At 42.7% G+C, this 22,807-nt stretch overlaps 1 protein-coding gene across 2 annotated transcripts in view; it reads right to left on the bottom strand.

Moving 5' to 3' along the window:
- Nucleotides 1-20,862, bottom strand: part of CDC27 (cell division cycle 27) — a 93,755-nt gene extending 72,893 nt beyond the window's left edge. For both annotated transcript variants that reach the window (XM_062175294.1, XM_062175295.1), the window contains exons 1-2: nt 20,695-20,862; nt 2,392-2,467 (exon numbers count right to left, since the gene is read on the bottom strand). In XM_062175294.1, coding sequence (XP_062031278.1) covers nt 2,392-2,467; nt 20,695-20,721 — 103 coding nt within the window. In that variant the 5' untranslated portion in view covers nt 20,722-20,862. The remainder of the gene's footprint in view (nt 1-2,391; nt 2,468-20,694) is intronic.
- Between the last annotated feature and the right edge of the window lie 1,945 nt (nt 20,863-22,807).

The following is a 22,807-nucleotide window of genomic DNA, read 5'->3' as shown; positions in this document are numbered from 1 at the left end:
GAAGCACCTGGCTCCTGCCATCGGAACAGCGCGGTGCGCCAGTTGCAGCGCGCCTACCGCGGCGGCCATTGGAGGGTGAACCAATGGCAAAGGAAGACCTTTCTCTCTGTCTCTCTCGCTCTCTCACTGTCCACTCTGCCTGTCAAAAATTAAAAAAAAAAAAAAAAAAAAAAAAAAAAGAATTAAGCAGAGTAGGATAACCTATTGTACAAGGATTCTTCAAAAAACTCTTGGAAAATGAGTGGATTTCAAAACTTGGTGCACCAAAGTAAACATCCTTTAACTCCACTTTCTGTGAACTTTTGAAGTACTCTTCTCTTCTTAAGCCTTCCAAGCTTTTCAATGGGACTGCAACTCCTGCAGCACAGGTCTTCCCCTTGCTTCCCTACACTCCTGTTCTCCCTGGAGGCCCTGAGGGCACTCTCATAGGAATGCTAATTCCCTGGTATCCAGAGTCACCTAAGGTCGGTTTCTGCCTCAATTCTCAAAACTTTTTCTAAGTATTCCCTCTTGTCCTTTTGGGATATGCTCTGCTCCTGAAGCTCATACCTTCTCCTCATAACTCTCTTTAAACACTGTGCTTCATCAATTAAAGAATTTTTATTCTTATATATTTTCCAACTCAATCTCATCTAGACACCCCGTACCCTGGTCTCTCCCCTGTGCCCCATATATATAGTAGGATGTCAATACTTCCCAAATTAATCTATAGACTTACATAGGTCAGCACTGATCAAAATATCTAATTCCCAAGCAACAATAAAATGCACAGGTAAAAATGAAAGAGTAAAAAAAGGGGTGAAGATTTTTATGATGGGAAATACACCTTATTAAATGGTAAAAGAGAATACAGTATTAATAAACAAAAACAACATATAAAAGCAAGTAAAATACCATGTGGGAGGAAAAAAGGTATTATTTAAAAAATAACACCAAATAAATTACGAAGTAATATAGAGGGGCTGGTGCTGTGGTGCAGTGGGTTAACGCCCTGGCCTGAAGCGCCAGCATCCCTTATGGGTGCCGGTTGAGACCCGGCTGCTCCGTTTCCTGTCCAGCTCTCTGCTATGGCCCAGGAGAACAGTAGAAGATGGCCCAAGGATTTGGGCCCCCGCACCCACGCGGGAGACCTGGAAGAAGCTCCTGGCTCCTGGCTTCAGATCGGTACAGCTCTGGCCATTGCGGCCATCTGGGTAGTGAACCATCGGATGGAAGACCTCTCTCTCTCTCTCTCTCTGCCTCTCCTCTCTCTGTGTAACTCTTTCAAATAAATAAATAAATCTTTAAAAAAAAAGTTTGGCTCTTATTTTACTTTATATAATTATTATAATGTTTTAAAAAATTTAAACTACTAAGAACTATATATTTATTGTAGTTGAAAAAGACAATTTCCAGCCACTGAAGCAATAGAAAAAATTACAAATAACAAAACCAATGAATCAACAGAATTAAGATTACAAAGCATCGATCTGGGGCACATAGGCAATAAGCAAAGACACAGCTCACAAAAATGGGAATAAATTTAAACACGTGAGGAAAAACCCTGAATCCCTAACAGCTATAAAGACGTAAGCCAAAATACTTCAGATTTCTCATGTAAGCAAAGATACAAAAAGAGGGCCAAATCTGGTGCTGATGAAGACTAAAAATGAAGCATATTCTTACACTGCTAGCAACACCCCAGATTTTTACACCTGTCTCTGCTGGGGTAACAAGTAGGCAAAACGTACATGTTGTACAACTGATCATAACCTTTAATTTGTAAATCCCATTTTAGAGTACATATCCCAAAGAAATTACTTGAAGAAAACGTTGTACACAATTATACATATCAGCATCTTAAAGAGAATTACAATACTTTAATGACAAACAAAACATACATTAGCAGTGATATATGTTAAGCATTTATCAGATGATGCCAAGTGCTTTAAATACATCTTTTCATTTAATTTTTCCAATTCTATGAGGCAATTATTATTATATGTATTTTATAGTTGAAAAGTATGAACTGCTCAGGCATCAAGTAACTTGTCTAAGGTTATACAACTACATATTTAAGTGCCAAGGTTAGGATTTGTACCAAGGCTATAAACTCTAAATCCTTGCTCTCAGCCACATAATATTAGCTCTGTTCTTAAAACAAAACAAACAAAAACTTGGGAAAAAGTACCTGAAGACTGGAAAGTGATTAAGTAAATTATAGTGTACAAACTTGAATACACCTGACACAACTATTTAAAGTAACAAGTGAGGGAGAAGGTAAAGTTTTTATGAACTAGCGTCAGTCATAAAGAAGAGAGAGATCCAGATTCTTGTAACAGTCATAAAAAGTGATAGAATTCCATGTATTGTATTCATTTATGGCTCTACAGAAATAGACAGATTACAAACCTTCTGCATACAGCCGTTCTGCGAGGAAAACTGCATCTCGATAAGCATAGTGATTTAGTGCTTGCCAAATAGCAGCCTGCAAGTACAGGAAAAAGAACATAAATATACATATGGCTTCAAGGTAACACCTAACAGAGAGGCTTGCATATAATACTCAAAATTAGTACCCCTAAATTAAGTGATAAAATCCCAATGTTCACAGAGCAAACTCCATAGTTTGTTGCATAAGGCTCTTCACAGCATGCTCCAAGGACAGCTGAATTAGCGCAGTCAGCTCTGCAAGGACGTGTAGTCTTTTCCTTCCCTGAATCAGGTTGTCATAACATAACACCTTCAAGGGTACCTCACAAAGTTTGTGGAAAAGGGAATTGAAAGATGCCTACTTTGTTGCAAAAACCTTTGAAATCCATGCATGTGAGGGTTTTCAACACCATGGAAAAATATGTATGTGAAAAAATATGCACAGAATTCAGAAAGAATTTTTATACCAAAATACACCTATCTTTCAGTTCCACTTCTTCATGAACTTTTCAAAGTATCCATTTATGAGATACAATATTTTAAGGACTGTAGCAGGTTAAGCCTCTGCTAGTGATGCCAGCATCCTGGCTGCTCCTCTTGCGATCCAGCTCCCTGCTAATGCACCTGGGAAAGCAGCAGAGGATGGCCCAAATACTTAGGCCCCTGCACCCTTGTGGGAGACGCAGATCGAGCTCCTGGCTCCTGCCTTCAGACAGACCCAGCTCCAGCCACTGCAGTCATTTGGGGAGTGAACCAGCATATGGAAAATACCTCTCTTTTTCTAACTCTTGTCTTTCAAATAAATTAATTAATTAAAAAAAAAAAGAATATATATACATTCTAGTATGGCTCACTTTTATTTCCTTCTTCTTTTTTTTTTTTTTGGACAGGCAGAGTTAGACAGTGAGAGAGAGAGAAAGGTCTTCCTTTTTCCATTGGTTCACCCCTCAAGTGGCCACTATGGTTGGTCGGCGCGCTGCGCTGATCCGATGCCAGGAGCCAGGTGCTTCCTCCTGGTCTCCCATGCGAGCCCAAGGACCTGGGCCATCCTCCACTGCACTCCCAGACCACAGCAGAGAGCTGGACTGAAAGAGGAGCAACCGGGACAGAATCCGGCACCCAGACCGGATCCAGAACCCAGGGTGCTGGCGCCGCAGGTGGAGGATTAGCCTAGTGAGCCGCGGTGCCAGCCAAATGGCTCACTTTTAAAACCTAGTATTTTGTTTTGGAAATTCTTTGTTGATGATGTGTGCAGGTATAATCCATTCATTTCATTGTTGAACAAACAATATTTCCATTGCAACAATATACCAAAGTGAATTTTACCTATTTTACAGTATTATAACCATTTGCAGTGAACAATCTTATATTAATCTCTTGAGGTAAATGTTTAAGAATCTCTCCAAATTTGGATGAAATTATTGGATCACAGAATATGCTTATGTTCATCTTTATTTAGTAACATAAAATCACTTTCTAAAACTTAATTTACACTCACATTAACAATATAAGTTCCCATTATTCAACATCCATGCCTATGCTACATACTGTCAATGAAATGAAAGAATCTGATCTTTAAAAATATAGTTCACAAATTTATATAATGCTACTAGTAAATTACTTTTGAGATATCTCAAAATTGATCAAGACTGCTCTTTTTGGGGCTGGTGCTGTGGCATAGAAGGTTAAGCCTCTGCCTGCAGTGCTGGCATCAAATATGGGCGCCAGTTTGAGTCCCAGCTGTGACACTAAGAGCTAGCTCCCTGCAAGTGTGCCTCGGAAAGCAGTGGAAGGTGGCCTAAGTACTTGGTACCTTGCTACCATGTGGGAAACCTGGAAGAAGCTCCTGGCTTCTGCCTGGCCCAACCCTGGCTGTTGTGGCCATTTGGGGAGTGAGCCAGCGGATGGAAGTGCGCTCGCTCTCTCTCTCTTCTCTCTGTTTCTGCCTTTCAAACAGATGAATAAGTCTTTTAAAAAAGATTTATTTTTATTTTTAGCACATACAGTAGCACATAATTTGTTGATTTAACACATAAGAGTTACAACAAAACTAAAGTCTAGGGGCAAAGCACTGTGGTGCTGTAGATTAAGCAGTGCTTCTAACACTGTCACCCCGGGTTGGAGTTGTATCTACTCTGCCTCCCATTCTGCTTCTTGCTAATGTGTCTGGGAGGGCAGTGAAAGATAGCCAAAGTTTAGGCCCCTGCCACCCATGTGGGAGACCTGGATGGATTTCCTGGCTCCTGGCTTCCACCAGGCACAGATCTGACTATTGTGGCCATTTTGGGGAGTAAAGCAGCATATGGAAGATGTCTCTCTCTCTGTTGTTCTGCCTTTCAAATAAATCAATAAAGAAATCTACTTTGGGCTGGCGCTGTGGTATAGCAGGTAAAGCCAGCGCCTGCAGTGGTGGCATCCCATGTGAGCATCGGTTCAAGTCCCGACTGTTCCACTACTGATCCAGCTCTCTGCTATGGCCGAGGGAAGGCAGTAGAAGATGGCCTAAGTGGTTGGGCCCTTGCACCCCCGTGGGAGACCTGGGGGAAGCTCCTGGCTTCAATTGGCGCAGCTCCGGCCATTGCGGCCAATTGGGGAGTGAACTAGCAGATGGAAGACCTCTCTCTCTCTCTGCCTCTCCTTCTCTCTCTGTGTAACTGACTTTCAAATAGATAAATAAATCTTAAAAAAAAAAAAAAAAAAAAAGAAATCTACTTTAAAAAATGTAAAATCCAGGGACCAGCGCTGTGGCTTAGCAAGTAAGGCCACTGCCTGCCATGCTGGCATCCTATATGGGTACCAATTCAAGTCCTGGCTGCTCCACTTCGAATCCAGGTCTCTGCTATGGCCTGGGGAAGCAGAGGAAGATGGCCCAAGTCCTTGGGCCCCTGCACCCATGTGGGAGACAAGGAAGAGGCTCCTGGCTCCTGGCTTTGGATTGGCCCGGTTTTGGTCATTGCAGCCATTTGGGGAGTGAACCAGAGGATGGAAGACTTCTCTCTCTCTCTCTGCCTTTCAAATAAATACATAAATTTTTTAAAGTAAAATCTAGTTATCAATCACTAGTTAACATTATGACAGAACATCTGTCTAGATTACATGAGAATAAATGATCAGATGTGGGTATTTGGCATAGCAATTAAGGTACCTCATGAGACACCAGCATCCCCTAACAAAGTGCCTGCAATTGGGCCCTGACTGCTTGATTCCAGCTCCCAGCTGATGTGCACCCTGGGAAGCAGTGGGTGATGGCTCAAGTAACTGAGTCCTGGACACCCACATGGGAGATCTGGATTGAGTTTTGGGTTCCCTGCTTTGGCTGGCCTGCCCAAAGCCCTAGCCATGGAGGGCATTTGGGGAATGAACCAGAGAATGGAAGAACTCTGTTTCTGCTTAATTCTCTCTCGTTCTTTTTTTTTTTCCTTTAAAATTTTATTTATTTGAGAGACACAGTTGAAGACAGAGAGAAGGACACACACACACACACACACAGGGAGAGAAAGAGATCTTCCATCCGCTGGTTCACTACTCAAATGGCCGCAACAGCCAGGGTTGGGCAGATCCGAAGCCAGGAGCCAGGAGCTCCTTCTGGGTCTCCCACGTGGGTACAGGCACCCAAACACTTGGACCATCTTCCACTGCTTTCCCAGGCCATAGCAGAGACCTGGATCAGAAATAAGGAGCCAAGACTCAAACCAGCAGCTCATATGGGAGTATTTCTCAAGAATGAATAGTAATATCACAGCCACTATGGAAAACAGTATGGAGACTGAAATATCACTCAAACATGGAATCCAAAAAAGTTGATCTCCTGTATGTTTAGAGTTGAAAAGTGGTTATCAGAGGCTGGGGAGAGAACAAGGGAGAGAAGGAAGGGGAATGGTTGGGTCAGGTATTCTATTGCACAGTAGGGTGACTACAGAAAATGACACTGTCCTGGTACTTTTCAAAAAAGCTAGAAGAGAAGATTTTCAATGGCTTCACTATTAAAAAATGCTGCACATTCGGAGATACAGGCACGTTTACCCTCATCTGAACATTATACAATGTACACATGTATTGAAACATCACATGGGGGCCGACTAAATGGCTCCCTTGGTTAATCCTCCACCTTGTGGCGCCGGCATCCCATATGGGCATTGGGTTCTAGTCCTGGTTGCTCCTCTTCCAGTCCAGCTCTCTGCTGTGGCCCGGGAAAGCAGTGGAGGATGGCCCAAGTTCTTGGGCCCCTGCACCCGCAAGGGAGACCAGAAGGAAGCACCCAGCTTCTGGCTTCAGATCAGCATAGTGCCGGCCGTAGCAGCCATTAGGGGAGTGAACCAACGGAAGGAAGACCTTTCTCTCTGTCTTTCTCACTCACTGTCTATAACTCTACCTGTCAAAAAAAAAAAAAAAAAAAAAAAAAAAACATCATGTGGCACCACGTAAATATGCATAATTTTTAAAGTGTCAACTTAAAAATAGTAATAAACTTATTTTGGGGTCTCCACAGCTTCTTGTTTAACCTTATTTATAACAGCTTAACTTTTATAAAGTCTCAAAGATGTCTGACCATTCCTATCCAGATAGAAAGGGAGAAGGGAGAATTTAAACTTATTGTAATAATAATAAAGGCAGCAATTCCCCCTCTCTAATGTTAATGTTCTTAAGCCAGCCATTTCCCACATTCTTTTCTTTTTTTTTTTTTCCCCCAAAAGATTTACTTGTTTATTTGAAAAGCAGAGAGAGAGAGAGGAAGAGAGAGAAAGAGAGAGAAAGAGAGAGAGAGAGATTGATTGATCTGCTATCTGCTGATTCACTTCCCAAATGCCCACAACAGCCAGGGCTGGGCCAGGTTGAGGACAGAAGCCAGAACACCATCTACCAGGGTCTCCCGCATAGCAGGAACTTAAATGCTTGAATCCTCATCTGCTGCTTCCCAGCTGTATTAACATGGGAAGTGGAGAAGCCAGCCTGGCACTCAAACACGGGGTGTGGGTGCTCCACAAGGCAGCTGAACCACTGCACCACAACGCCTGCCCCCATTTCCTGCTATTTCAAAGAATTATCAACAATTTTGTATTCAAAGTATGGCCCCTGGAGTAGCAACACTGGCACCATTTGGTAGCTTTCTAGAACAGCAGAATCCAGATCCCACCTTAGACCAAATCTGCATTTTTAAAATGATCTCCAGGTAATTCATATGTATATTAAAGTTTGAAAAGCACTCATTTTACTTGCTGAATTAAAAAACTCACTCCACAGAATCCCCAAAGCCAAAGAGGTTGTCTCATCCAATATTAATCTAAGATGCCATCCACACACAATTTCTAATTCTTCAGGCCATGTCCTTTAAAACAAAGGCTTGAATTACTGAAGTTCTAATTCCTTTTGTTTGTAGGGCTTCATGTTCCTTCTTGGTCCTAACCCAATTCTTCTATCTACTAAAATACATATCAATTAAAATTAATCATGAACATATCTGTAATAGTCAACTTTTCATTACTATTAAAAAATCTCTGAGGAAACTAACTTCATAAAGAGAAAAGGTTAATAGTTTTGAGAGATTCAGGTCCAAGTTTAGGAAGGCCCATTGGTTGGGCCTCTGATGATGGCAGCACTATGTGCAGCATGGAGTGTGGGCAGACCCTCTGCGAAGGTGATTCAGGAAGCAGAGAGATGGTGGGCTGGGCCTAACTCCACTTTTATAACCAAGTCTCTTCTGAGAACTATCTTCTGAGTGAATGCCCCCTTTGATCTAAGGAACTCTCATTAGGCCCATTTCCTAAATACCATCATGAACTAAGTTTCTACCCTCTGAGTACCATTAACTTACGACTTAAGGGTTTATCTACATGAGTTAGGGAACCAAGTCTTGTTCAAACCATAGCAATGTCCTATCACAATCCACCCAAAGTAAGTGAGTTACAAAGGAATTTCCCTTTTGGTCTGAAATTTACCATCAACTTCTATTCATTTCCCCCAAAATATTTTCAGAAGTAGTTGGCATATTATGTAGAGGATTCCAACAGAGTATACAAAAATATGAGATAGTTTCTAGGCCCCTAATCAGAGAAATCCTGGAATTTCCATATGCTTATAGACTCTGTACTAGTTATAATAGTAATGCTAATAATTTATCCCAACATTCCCCCATTCATAATTTCCAGAAGACAAAGGGTTTCATACAACTGTAATTTTGTCATCCTCACAAAAATGAGAACTTAGAATATATTTTTACCTTTTACCACAGTAAAAGGATTCATTAGTAATCAGAGTCCTCTCTATTACTTAGGGAATTAAGATAGGAAGAGAAAAAGAAATAAGGCCACTAAATACAAATAGATCTGTTACGGTTTTTAATCACTATATGATTCTTCCCCAATTAGAGCCACTTAAATTAAAAAGGTGCCAAATACAAGCTGTGCTGAAACAGCCAGACCCCCCAATAAAATGTTCCAGCATATTTGCTAGTGATAACACTTCCACATACCATCAGCCAAGGATCCTACTCCTTTACTTCTGACGGCATCTGCCTATGGTAGATATCAAAAACAGACTTGGCTATTTACAAAGGCACCCACCATTACTGTGAACAATATTTTTGTGAGAGACTACTGTATATGCCAACCACTTTTTAAAATCTAGGAGTTCAGCAAAGAACAGTCTCTGTTCTCATGGAGTGTCTTTTAGTGTTATTCCTGTCTAGATCAGTGGCTCTCAAGCCTGACCTGATGAAATTCTATCCTAAAGCTACAAAATCACAATCTTTGGAAGCTGAGATTGAATTTAGGTATCATTGCTTATAAATCTTTCTACCAGTGTTGGACACTGGGCACAGTGGTTAACCTGCTACTTGGGATGCCTGGATCCTGTACTGGAGTACGTGGTTCGAGTCCTGGCTTCGCCTCTGACCCAACTTCCTGCTAATGTGCACCCTGAGAAGACAGCATATGGTGGCTCATGTACTTTGATCCCTGTTACCCACATGGGAGACCCATTGGCCTGATTCAGATCTGGCTGTTATGGGCATTTGGGGAGTGAATCAACAGATGGAAGATCTCTCTCTGACTCTCTACCTCAAAAAAAAAAAAAAAAAAAAAAAAAAAAAAAAAAAAAAAAAAAAAAAAACCTCAATAAAACTCAATTTTATTTTTATTTTTTTTTTTTAAATCTTTCTTATTGCTAATAAGCAAGCATTCAGGGGCCAGAATCATTCTTCTACTTCACTGGGCAAGCAGCTCTCCTCCTTTTAATAGAAAAGAGTTACAGAAATTATGAACCTCTTTCCCAGAAAACAGCATAAATAATAAAATCTGCAGATATACTTAAAGGTATATGGCTTTAGGGAATTAGTATACATTTGGGGCTTAGTACTTATTGGATAGATAATAAAATCTATACAGTACCAGGAGTTCATTGAAGATATCTTGGTTCATGAAGAATGATTAATCTGGGGCTGGCGCAGTGGCACAGGGGGTTAAAGCCCTGGTCTGAAGAGCCCACATCCATATAGGCGAAAGTTCTAATCCTGGCTGCTCCTCTCCTGATCCAGCTCTCTGCTATGGCCTGGGAAAGCAGTGGAAGATGGTCCAAGTCCTTGAGCCCCTGCACCTGCATAGGAGACCAGGAAGCTCCTGGCTTCGGATTGGCGCAGCTCTGCCCATTGCGACCATCTGGGGAATGAACCAGCAGATGGAAGACCTCTCTCTGTCTCTACCACTCTCTGTAACTCTTTCAAATAAATAAAATAAAATTTTTTTGTTAAAGAATCATTATTCTAGCTGATGGAGACAGTAACAGAGTCTGCTTTATACACATACATACATACACACACACACACCATTTATTAATTTAAAAGGCAGAGTTAGAGAGAGACAGATCTTCCATCCGCTGCTTTACTCCCTGAATGGAAGCAACAGCTAGGGGCTGGGCCAGGCAAAAGCCAGAAGCCTGGAACTCCATCCAGGTGTCCCAGGTGGGCGACAGGGCCCAGGTACTTGGGCCATCTTCCACTACCTTCTCAGGTGCATCAGCAGGGAGCTGGATTGGAAATGGAGCAGCTTAGACTCAAACCAGCACTCCTATGGAATGCCAATGTCACATGTGGTGGCCTAACCCCCTGTGCCATGATGCTGGCCTAACCTGCTGTGCCACGATGCCAGTCCCTAGAGTCTGACATATTTAATAGGTGTCGAATAAATATTTGTGGAATTAAATTTAAATATTTAAAGAACAGGTCAAGTTGCCAATTTAGAAATGTGCCTTCTCTTTTGTGTATTAGAGAGGACTACTGAGTTAGTGTCTTGAGGACCAGGAGAAGCATTCCTTGAGATATCTTTTACCAAAGTCAAAAATGCTGGGTACGTTTATAATGAAATAATCAATCCATTGGTTACTCATCTGGGTACACTAAGGATCTGGCTAATGAATCTAATCACCTTTAACAGAACTGCTCCTAAAGAAAGGTATTCAGAATTTATCCCCTCTTTTCTAATCTCTCTCCATAACAGAATTTTCTCTTTAAACTCTTAAGTAGCCACCTAAATGGTCTTCCTGCCTGCAAGCTGTGATACAACTCATCCAGCCTCATGTTTCCTGCTCCAAACACAAATCATCATCACTGGAGACACTCAGATAGTGAGAGGCTTGGGCCCTAATCCCTGATCTAGGACATACTAGTGTGTGTCTCAGGCAAGTGACTTCGTGGCTTTTGCTTGTTTTTAAGATTTATTTATTTGAAAGGCAGAGAGACAGAGAGACACAGAAAGGGAGAAGAGAGATTCTTCCATCTGTTGATTCACTCCCCAAATGGCCGGCCAGAGCTGGGCCAGTCCAAAGCCAGAGTGAGGAGCTTCTGTCTCTGACATGGATGCAGGGGCCCAAGCACTTGGGCCATCCTCTGCTGCTTTCCCAGGCACATTAGCAGGGAGCTGGATTGGAAGTACAGCAGCCAGGACTCAAACTGACATCCATCTCGGGAGCTGGCATCAGAGGCAACAGCTTTACCCTCTACGCCACAATGGCAGCCCCAACTTAATGGTTCTTAAACCTTAGTCTCTTCCTTTAAAACATATGACCTCTGCCGCAGTTCAATAGGCTAATCCTCCGCCTGCGGCGCCAGCATCCGGGTTCTAGTCCTGGTCGAGGCGCCGGATTCTGCCCTGGTTGCTCCTCTTCCAGTCCAGCTCTCTGCTGTGACCCAGGAGTGCAGTGGAGGATGGCCCAAGTCCTTGGGCCCTGCACCTGCATGGGAGACCAGGAGAAGCACCTGGCTCCTGGCTTCGGATCAGCCGAGTGTGCTGGCCAGAGCGTGCCAGCCGCAGCAGCCATTGGAGGGTGAACCAACGGAAAAGGAAGACCTTTCTCTCTGTCTCTCTCTCTCACTGTCCACTCTGCCTGTCAAAAAAAAAAAAAAAAAAAAAAAAAAAAAAAAAAAAACCTCAGGGGCCGGCGCTGTGGTTTAACGGATAAAAACGCCACCTGCAGTTCCATCATCCCATATGGACACCAGTTTGAGTCCCAGCTGCTCCACTTCCGATCCAGCTCCCTGCTATGGCCTGGGAAAGCAGTAGAAGATGGTCCAAGTCCTTGGGCCCCTGCACCCAAGTAGGAGATCCGGAGGAAGCTCCTGGCTTCAGGTTGGCTCAGCTCTGGCCATTGCAGCCAATTGGGGAGTGAACCAGCATATGGGAGACCTCTTTCTGCTTCTCCTTCTCTGTGTAACTCTTTCAAATAAATAAATCTTTAAAATAAAATAAAACAAAACGAAACAAAATATAAGACGTCAGTTAAGTTCTTAACAGCTCCTGGCACGTTCCTGATAATTATGCAATAAATTTTAGCTGCTGCTGTCATCATCTTCCTAACATTATCATGTCTTCTTCCCTGATCAAAACCTTCCAATGATTTCCCTTGGAAAGCTCCACAGACAAATAAGTATCCATAGAATAAAGCATAAACTCTCTAGAAAGATATTCAAATCATTTTGCTTTAACATCCCCTTCTCAGCTGTTTTCACCTCACCAAAACTGCCTATAATCTAGAACCAGTTCCTAAAAATCCACTGTATTTTCATACTTCAGAGTCTGTGCTAGCATCATTGCCTCTGTTTGGTCTACACTTTGTCTTAAATTTCTGTCTCCTGAGATTTCTGTGATGGTTTCTTCAAAATTCAGCTTACATGCTACTCTGCCTTTCATGAAGACTTCCTAGACCAATCCAAGCAAGATTAACTGCTCTGCCCTTTGATTCTACACAATTTTGTGTACGCTTTCTAGTATCAGGCTACTTATTAGATTTGATTACATAATTCGGCTAACTAGACTGAAACTTTAAAAAAAAAGCTTTTATTTACATTCTGAGAGGTTCTGCAGTAGCTGGGGCTGGGCCAGGATACAGTCAGTCAGGTCTCCCACATGTGTGGCAGGGAAAAATCAGTTGAGCCATCACCTGTTGCCTCTCAGGAAGTGCATTAGCAGAAAGTTGAAAGCAGAGCTGAGACTCAAACCCAGACATTCTGATATGGGATGATGGCATCCTAAGTAGTGTCTTAACCACAGCACCAAATGGCTGTCCCAACTGCAACATATTGGGGCAGAGAAACAGATTCTACTTTTCTCTGTAATTCCCTCATTATCCTTGTTAACTAGTCATTCCCTAACTAACCTAGATAACTGCCATTAAACAGTGCATAATCAATGTTTGGTGAATGAGTATGTGTTGTGGAACTCTGAGTCCATTTTCCATTTACTGACCTATAAACTTTTAGAAACAATCTGGAGCTAAAATACGAGACAGTTCTATTAAAGTTAACTTCCGGGGCTGGCACTGCAGCACAGTGGGTAAAGCTGCCACCTGCAGTGCCAGCATCCCACATGGGCACCAGTTCGAGACCTGGCTGCTCCACTTCCAATCCAGCTTTCTGCAATGGCCTTAGAAAGCAGTGGAAGAATGGCCCAAGTCCTTGGGCCCTTGCACCCACTTAGGAGACCCAGAAGCTCCTGGCTTCGGATTGGCACAGCTCTGGATGTTGTGGTCAACTGGGGAGTGAACCAGTGGATGGAAGACCTCTCTCTCTCTGCCTCTCCTTCTCTCTGTGTAACTCTTTCAAATAAATAAATCTTAAAAAAAAAAAAAAAAAAAACCCAGAAGACATTTAGACTGTCCTGCTTCATACTGATCTAGAATATGCTGAGCACCTCCTTCCACATGACTCAGACCCTCTACCTTGTCATCTCACTCAATATGCTTACCACTTTTGAAAAACATCATTTATCTATTTAGTAAACATTTCTTGAACATCACACCTACTTGTTGCTACATGATCTTGATTTCAAAAAAAAAACAAGTAACATAGGGCTGGTGTTGAGGTGTACCTAGTAAAGCTCCCACTTGCGATGCCAACATCCCACATGGGCTCCAGTTCATGTCCTGGCTACTCCACTTCTGATCCAGTTCCTGGAAGGTGGCCCAAGTGTTGGGGCCACTACCACCCATGTAGGAGACCTGAACGAAGCTCTTGGCTCCGGCCTGGCCCAGCCCCAGTCGTTGTGGCCACCTGGGGAATGAACCAGCAGATGGAAGATCTCTCTTCCTGTAACTCTTTCAAATAAATAAATGGATCTTTAAAAACAAATAATAACATTAAAAAACTTAACTAACTTGGGAAAATAAGGTTCTTCAGGTGAATCATACAAAGTCTTAACATTTTGGATACTCAGGCTTTTACTGAAGTCACAATAAAATATTGTGATTAAGTCAGCCATTATTCCAGAGACAGCTATTTGGTCACTGTCATTGTGGGTGCTTTTGTTTTCTTATCACACATCTGGGAAGCTAAACCTTGGAACAAAAATACGAGGGGTTGGTAAGGACTGAACAGAGGGTCAGGTTTTAAATACACGACAGAATCATTGTCATCTAGCCAACACCTCTAACATTACAACACAGGAGACAGAAAAAAAGTAATATAAATTATAGGTGTTCTCCTGAAAGACAACCCTCAGCAATGTTGCTCAGAAAATGTTAGGCTAAAGGGCATTCAAATCTCATCTGACTCAACAATTATTTCCTGAATGCTTAACATGATTTTCCACACCCCAATCCAGGGCAGATAGAGGATCCCTCTGACACTAACCAAGACATCCAGCTCATTTATCTGAGCTTTAATCACCTGTAAAATAAAGAATAAAAGTGCCTACCTCTGAGATAGGTTTATGAAAATCTAGCTCAGCGTTCGGCTAAATTCTAAACCCCTACAGAAATGGATCTGGTCTTCTAGACTGGGTATGATGTAGGGGTCTGGAACCATGCACAGTATCTTCCAAATGACACTTGCATAATCAGACAACTGCAGTAATAATGAAAGGAAGAAGCATAATAAACATTTACATTTTGAGGGAAGACCATATTCTGCCTAATTCTTTGTGTCTTAACTAGCTTCTCTGAATTCTTTTCCAGCCTATGATCTACTCTTTTCCTGTGAGCTTTCCACAAATCAGATCTGATATTACTCTTTTGCCCAATTTAAAATTCTTCAGTGGCTTCTTACTGCCTTTAGCATAAAAACCAAAGCCAATAAACTAGGCAGTGTGCTGGAGCCCACTTATCTCTCCAGTGTTTTATCTGAGCACCAGAGGTGGGGGTTGAGGGGAAGAGGCACAGGAAGAGGTGTGGAGAGAAAGAAACAGAGAGGGGAGGGGAAGCGCATGTTTCCATCCACTGGTTCACACTCCAACTACTTGCAACTTGGGAGCTGGAAACTCCATCCATATTGCATGGACATGGGTGGCAAGAATCCAACCCAATCGAGCCACCACTGCTGCCTCCCAGGGTATGCATTAGTAGGAAACTGGAATCAGGAGTGGGAGATGGGAGCCAAACCCAGGTAGTCCGATGCAGGACACAGGCAGGATTCCCAACAGGTGGGTAACCCCTCGGCCAAACACCTGCCACTCCACTTAACCTTGTATCATGTTCTTTTATGCTTTTCATGCTACCACCTTCAATGGTCTTCTCTCAGCTCCTCAAACCTGCCATGTTACCCTCTGCCGCAGGTCCTCTATACCTGGCACATTCTTCCCTTCTTCCAAACTGCAAATTGTGGTCATCCCTCAGATGTCTTTCTCAGAGGAGGTTTTTCAGGGACCTGTCCCCCGAGTTGCAGTTAGGCACCCTTATTATATACTCTAAAATCATAAAGTATCTTTCCTTTGTCACATTTTCTCACTGTTGTAATTTTACGTTAATTCAAGCAAGCATGTGAGAATGTCTTTGCTTCTGTATTATAAACTCCAGGAATGTAGGTACTACATTTTGATTACTACTATATTCTCAAATAGGGCAGGTGCTTATGTTTAAAGAATAAACAAAAAAATCTTTAATTTCTGATAGTCGTCCCTTTGTTAGCATTCTTATACGTTAGCCTTAAGTTTCTCTGGATTCCTGTATAGCCAATAATTAAGGAACTCTGGGATGATGAAAAATTATTTTGTAATATAAATAATTACCACCTTGTTACTCCTTTATGAGATCCAGGGATTTCTAAGAACATATGTGTTTAATTTTGTTGTAAGTGAAAGAAAACTGTGAGTAGAAACGAAATCCACAGAATTTGCTGGAGACATCAAATTGGTTTCAAATTTGTGTGTCATCACTTCCACAAGTGTGATTTTTGGGAAAACATTTAACTTTTCTCAGCCTCGATCTTCTCAGCTGAAAAATGGGGCTCTATTTCTTGGAGTCATGTGGATTATGTGAAGTGATACATGTACAGTGTTCCTAAGATACTGATACACATTAGATACTTAAAACTTCTTTCTAACCAATCTCTAAATATAAACAAGTTCAATAAATGTCACTTATAGTTTCCATTATATAACACTGTCCCAATATATCTGCTACAATTGCTTATATTTAACATATAAGCCACAAGAGATCCAAATGATTCACAATACTAAGGATCACCAGAAAAATCTGACATGCATATACTAAGGTCATAAAGTCATAAAACTTTGAATCTTTTTCTCTTTGAAATTAAAGAAAGAGCCAAAAGAGAAAAAAGTACTATGTTCAAGATTTTGATCCTTTTCTGATTTAAAATCAAGCTTTACTCAGAACATCTTTACAAACCATTCTTAAGAGCATCAGAAAGAAAGTGAAGCCATCCAGTTCAAACTTCTGGAACTCCTAGAAGTAACACTTAAAGAGCCCCACATACGGCAAACACCCCCACTCTGCTCCATCACCTCTAAGTTCCTGAGTGATGGTGTCTCTCGAGGAGGGAGTGGGGAGGACCAGACTCTTCTCCAAGGCACTACAGATTAACAGCTGATGGAGAGCAGAGTTAAAATCAGACCCTGCTTATTACCCCTCTACCCAACAAAACAGCACTCAGTGCACCATCTCCAGAGTTCTACAGATTAAAACCAGATGTCTGAAATGCTGCTAAAAGAAAGTTATGAAGCCAGAGAAACACTCCTTCCTCCCACTTCCCTCCAAAAAAAAAAAAAAAAAAGTCTAAAAGAAACCCTACTGTTTAAATTAAATTCGTTTCTGGCTGTGTGGATTTAAAAGATACATAAACCACAGTATAAATTCCTTGTTAGCTATTCTTAAACATTAAATATTATTTTAAAACCATAAATAAATCCCCTCAAGTTTGTTCAGACTTAAATGCGAGCATTTCAAATTTTCTTATTTTTGTCAAAAAAAGAAAATGGTTGCCTTTTTTTTAGACCTTACAGGAAATGGATAACATAAGCTTCAGAAAGTAATATAAGGGGGAAAATTGTGTAATTTTCCTCTTATATATTAAAATCTAATCTCTAGAAGTTGAATTTAGCTTAGGTCTTTATCATTGCTTCTCATTCTGGTCAGTTTTGCCCCTGAACCCTACATTTAACAATGTCTGGGGAGCAATTTTGTTTGTCACAAGTGGCAGGGACATCCAGTGGGCAGAGGCCAGGGATGTCGTAAAATACTCTACAATGCACAGTCCCACTCCTAGCAAAGTATTAGCTTGTCCTAAACGTCACCAGTGTCAAGAGTAAGAAGCCTTGGCTTACATTACAATACAGCCGGACCATTCTACTAGTTTGCAGGTCTAACTCTTGTCTCTCCCCTCCTTCTCAACACCAGGTTAACAGTCCTCCAAGATGCTTTCATTACATAATTCTGCTCAAAAACTCTTCTGCTCATATAATGGCTGTTCCTTATTGATACATTAAATCTGAACTTCTCAGCCTGGATGTTACGTCTCCTATAACCTTATTCTACATGGCTCGGAAAACCTTACCTCTGACTGCCTGATTCTCATTCTAGCCAGGATTATAATACTGTAACGTCCTCTTCTTCCTAGACAACATGCTCAACCTTGGGTCTTTTGGTCACATCATTTCTTACCAAGAATACTCTATCAAGACAAACTCTTCCTATCTTCTAAGGCTTTAAGTTCTGCTACTTCAAGAGGATTTTTCCATTTTTCTTGCCTACAAGGATCCCTTTCCTGAATTCCTTTATTAGTATCTGTGCAAATACATACTGATTTGTAACATCACCCAATTTTTCTGGGTTATGTATTCTTACCATTCCAAGACTAGAACCCTCAAAAGATTATGATTTAAGAGTCCATTCTTCTCCTTACAACTTAATTTGTTCAGATTGCCTTGCTTCAAATCTGCTCATCCAAGGAGTCTCCATTTCTTAAACACTACCAAAAAGAACAATCATATCCACCAGTCCCCCATATCCAATCAATTTCCATGTCTTACTGATTCTACCTCCCAACTATTTCTTAAATTTCCATCTCTAAAACACCTCTCAAATTTATCTATTTTCTTCTTACTCCACTGCTACCACTTTAGTCTAGATTACCGTCATCTTCGAGACTAGTTTTCATTCGTTCCCTCTCACCATTATATTTCTCATACAGTAGAAATTGGTACTCTTTGAATCCATGATAAATGCTGTCCCCAGTCATCTTATACCAAGCCAAAAATACTCCTTCTATCTAATGAACTGTAAAAGGATATGGTATACATAGTACTCAATTACTATATTGCTTATTAAAATTATTTTCAAAAGGCTTGTTTACAATTTCTTCTGACACGTTTGAAAAGTCTTAACCCCAGGAATTACTGATAAATCTATACAAATATCTGCCTCTTAAAAAATTTTATTCATTGGGTGACTTTTATATACAACCAAATTAGCACTGATTGAAGTCATTTAGGCCAGTGTCTCTTTCCCGAAGTTACTATTAAAGTAACTGACAGAACTTTTGTCTCAGAATATGATTTTTGTAAAGACTCAAATATTATATTTTTCTATGAGAGGTAATTTGAGAAGGCAGTTCCATATTAAAAGTTTAAAGAAAAAAAGTAAGCAGTTGCTCAACTTTTCTGTCTACTATTTCCTACACCTGGCAATACAGTGAACCCTAAGGCAGCCAAGAAGGAAACAAATTTCCAACTTACTCTCATTCCTTTTCAAATATACACAATCAGTCAATATATATATATTTAGAAGACTATATCTTGTCCTATTTTTATTCTCTTCTTTCCCATTTTCACCACTATCCTTGATATTTGTCTTTGGAGCCAAAGTTGCTTTTCCTTGCACTGCTCCAGATCCCTTGACTGCTTTCTTCTTACACTACAAGAGCTCAACCAAATTCCTACCAAAATTCTCACTTAGTCATAGCCTGAAACTTCCTACCACGACCCCCAAATCTAACATGGCGGGGGGAGACAAATTAGACTTTTTTAAGACTTAAAATATCTAAGTGTATTATTGCTAAGAGTATTTTAAAGAAAAATAGGAAACCTGATGGGTACTATATAGAAGCAAGCCATTTATTTTCTTTTTCATACTTTATACAGTTGAAATTATTATTAAACAGTGGTTATATGCTATCAATGTAACTAGTTTATCACTTTAGAAGGTTTTAAGGGCCAAAGAAAAGGAGTCACTAAGACAAAATTACAAGAGTATGAAATAGCAACTAATCACCTTGTGTAATCTGCTTATTTGCTTATTTATTTGATCACGTTAGACCTAAAAATATTCTTAAAAATGACTCCATATTGGGAAGAGAAATTGCTGTGGAAATACCTTTGGAAAAACTGATACAACCTGCAAACAGGTAAATTTCCTAAGATAGAATCCTCCATTATATTAACTCCAACACTGACAGCTACATGGGTAAAGAGCTGGAAAAGAAACCAAACCAGGAGGAATGAGAATTTCGTGCTGTGAAGAAAAATTAAGCATGTTTATGGAAGTACTGATGTATTAAAATATTTACAATTTGAAATCACAGGCCTACTAAGGACAATATGAAGGGATTTCTAAAATTGATTTTCTTTATGACTTCAAAGTTTATGACTGAGTGACAGCAGCTGACAGAGTGATCAAGTCAAAGACCATATATGGTGGGATGAAATCTCCCAGGCCCGATCCATCACCAAGGGGCAAACGGTTCCGTTTCTTCAGACGGGCAGGGGGGACAGTGACCTGCACTGCATCACCCTCTTAGGAGCCCACAAGGGTCTCCCACGCCAACAGAGCGCGGAGCCCCAAGGCACCCCTTGGTGTGGTACGGACAGTGATGGACGGAAGAGCCGTTTGTCTTCCATTTCCTGGACGCCTGACGAACTTGAACAATAAAATGTTCCCGATTCCCACCACAGGTAATGGAAAAACCCAGGTCTGCCCTTTCCACCGCCTCCCCTAGCATAGGCACTTGCACCCAGCACTGGGCCTTGGAGTTCTCGGATCATCCTCCTCCGGTGGAAAATTCACTGGGCAAGAAAGGCAACGTGTCTGTTACCAACACAGAAATTAATATTAAAAATACCCACCCTCCCCTCCCTCCCTCCCTCCATCCTCACCCATGGAACAAAAACAAAAACAAAAAAACCCCTGTAAAGTTGCCCCGCCATTACGGCGATGACACAAGCGCTGATCCAAAGTGCTTCTCACGCATCCCTCAGCCGAGGGGGCACCCAGGGGGCGTCCCGGGCCGCCTCAGCGCAGTCCGAGCCAGGCCAGGCCCCTGGACTCCCGGGAGGGGCTGGCCGGACGTGGCTCGGACGGGAGGGCGCCTATTATCCTCGAAACCCGCTCCCGCTCGGGACAGAGGTAGCGCGGGATCGGGAGCCACACGGCTGCGGCGGCGGGCAAGGCCTCGGAACGGAGGCGGAGAGGCAGGCGGGCCTAGGCCGCAGCAGGCCGCGCAGTGGCCATACGCGGCTTCCCGACCGAGGCTGCGGCCCGGGCCTCGGAGAAGGGGGCTATCGTTACCTGGACGGGTTCCTGCAGCACCGTCATCCTTGAGGCTCAGGCCCACTCTCTGCAGTGCCTCAGGCACCCCCCCGTAGCGGCTTCGGCCCGGCCAGCCCCGGCTCATTTAAACTCACCAGCGACCGTTACCGGGGGATGGGGGAGGCCGAGCGATTGCCGAGCCCCGCCGAGCGGGACACGGAAATACCCGAAGTGGAGCGAGCTGCGCGAAAGCGAGACGGAAAGGCCCGAAACAAGTCGGAAATAGCCGAGATGGGTCGGCGGAGGAGGAGACCGTTTGCCGGAAATGGGCGAGGACATCCGGAAACTGCCGAGTCGGCCCGGGCGCGTAGGTTCCTCTTCCCAGTCACGCCTTCACCCACGCACGCCACGCCCAATCGGCCACGCTAGACTGCACCACGCCCAATCGGCAACCGGCAGTCGGGGAGTGGCGTCACGGAGCGGGCGGGGAGTGTTACGTGGCGGGTCTGCGCTCTCGGGTCTACTCCGCCTTTCCGATTGAGTTGGTGCACGGTAGACTGCGCAAAGGGTCAAACAGCAAAACACCAGGGTTTGGGGCTGATGTTGATTAATCAAGAAGTGTTTCTCTCGAGTTTAGGGCATTCATCCATTCCAGAAGTATCCACCCACGGCTCGGGGGATATTTGGGAAGATTTCCACGCCCCAAAGTTACAGGATGGCTTCTGTCCTCAAGGAGGTGGCTGTCCATTTGCAGGGAAGATGACGGGACAAGAGAGCTCATTGCAAATGTAAAAATTAAGAAGATTGAGGAAAGAGAGAAAGATGCTAAGTGGGCTTTGAAGGGTGGATAGAATTACAAGAGAAGAAAGTGATGGGCGTCAGTTGGAGCCCTGGCTGCTCCACTTCTGATCCAGCTCCTTGCTAATGCTTTGGGAAAGCAGCGGGGGATGACCCAAGCCCCTGGGCTCCTGCACCCACCCAGAAGCAGCTCTGGGCTCCTGGCCTTGGGCTGGCTCAGCTCCTGCTATTGTGGTCATTTGGGGAGTGAACCAGCAGATGGAAGATCAATTCATTCTCTTTCTCTCTCTCTCTACCTATGCCCTTCAAATATATAAAAATAAATCTTGAAGAAAAAAGCAAAGGTGAAGGCCAGAGATACTTGATCAGTCTGGTAAGAGTTAAGGCAGTGACTGGAAAGGGTTAACTTAGGTGCCCAGAGCATGGAAAGATCTCAAAAGGCAACTAGGAATTTTTATTCTAGATAGGAAAGGCTTTCCGGTGTATTGGAAGGAGTTTGGGATTGGAAGTCCAGAGGCATGGTTTTGTATGTAAATTTGTATTTATTTTCATTTTATTTGAAAGGCAGAGACAGACAGACACAGATCTTCTGTCTGTTGGTTCACTCCCCAAATGCCTGCACTACTTGGGGCTAGGCCAGGTCAAAGCCAGAAGCTCAGAATCCAATCTGGGTCTCCCACAAGGGTGGCAGGGCACCAACTGCTTGGGCCGTCACCTGTTGCTTCCAGGATGCATGTTAGCGGGAAACTGGATTAAGAAGCAGAGGAGCCAGGACTCAAAGCAGACAATCCTATAGGGGGTGCAGGTGTACCAAGCAGTGTCACCCAGTACTCACTTCAGAGACCTCTATGCTGACTTACATAGTCACCAGCAGCTATTTAAAATTTAATTAGTTGAAATGAAGTGAAAAAATGCTCCTCAGGTGTCCTAGCTATATTCAGTAGACCTATGTGGCTAAGGACTCCCACATTGGACAGTCACACAGATGAATGTTACCATTATTGGCTTGGTTAGCACTGGAAGATCCCAGATGGCTTCAAGGCTCACATGACCAGGGCCGTGGTGCTAGCTGTTGACTGAGCCGCTCAGTTCTCCTTCATGTTATCTCTCCTGGCTTTGGCTTCTCTCAGTCAGTCTAGTCCCAGCTTCTTGATTTGGTAGATGGCAACCAGGTAGGCAAAAATGGAAGCTGTGAGGCTCCTTATGACCAAGGTCTGTAAATGAAACCCAGTCCTTTTTTTTTTTTTACAGGCAGAGTTAGTGAGAGAGAGAGAGACAGAGTGAAAGGTCTTCCTTCCATTGGTTCACCCCCCAAATGGCCACTACAGCTGACGCACTGTGCTGATCTGAAGCC

Source organism: Lepus europaeus, chromosome 18 (assembly GCF_033115175.1).
Source record: "Lepus europaeus isolate LE1 chromosome 18, mLepTim1.pri, whole genome shotgun sequence".
NCBI classification, from domain to species: domain Eukaryota; kingdom Metazoa; phylum Chordata; class Mammalia; order Lagomorpha; family Leporidae; genus Lepus; species Lepus europaeus.
This window is presented reverse-complemented; position numbering and strand designations above follow the sequence as displayed.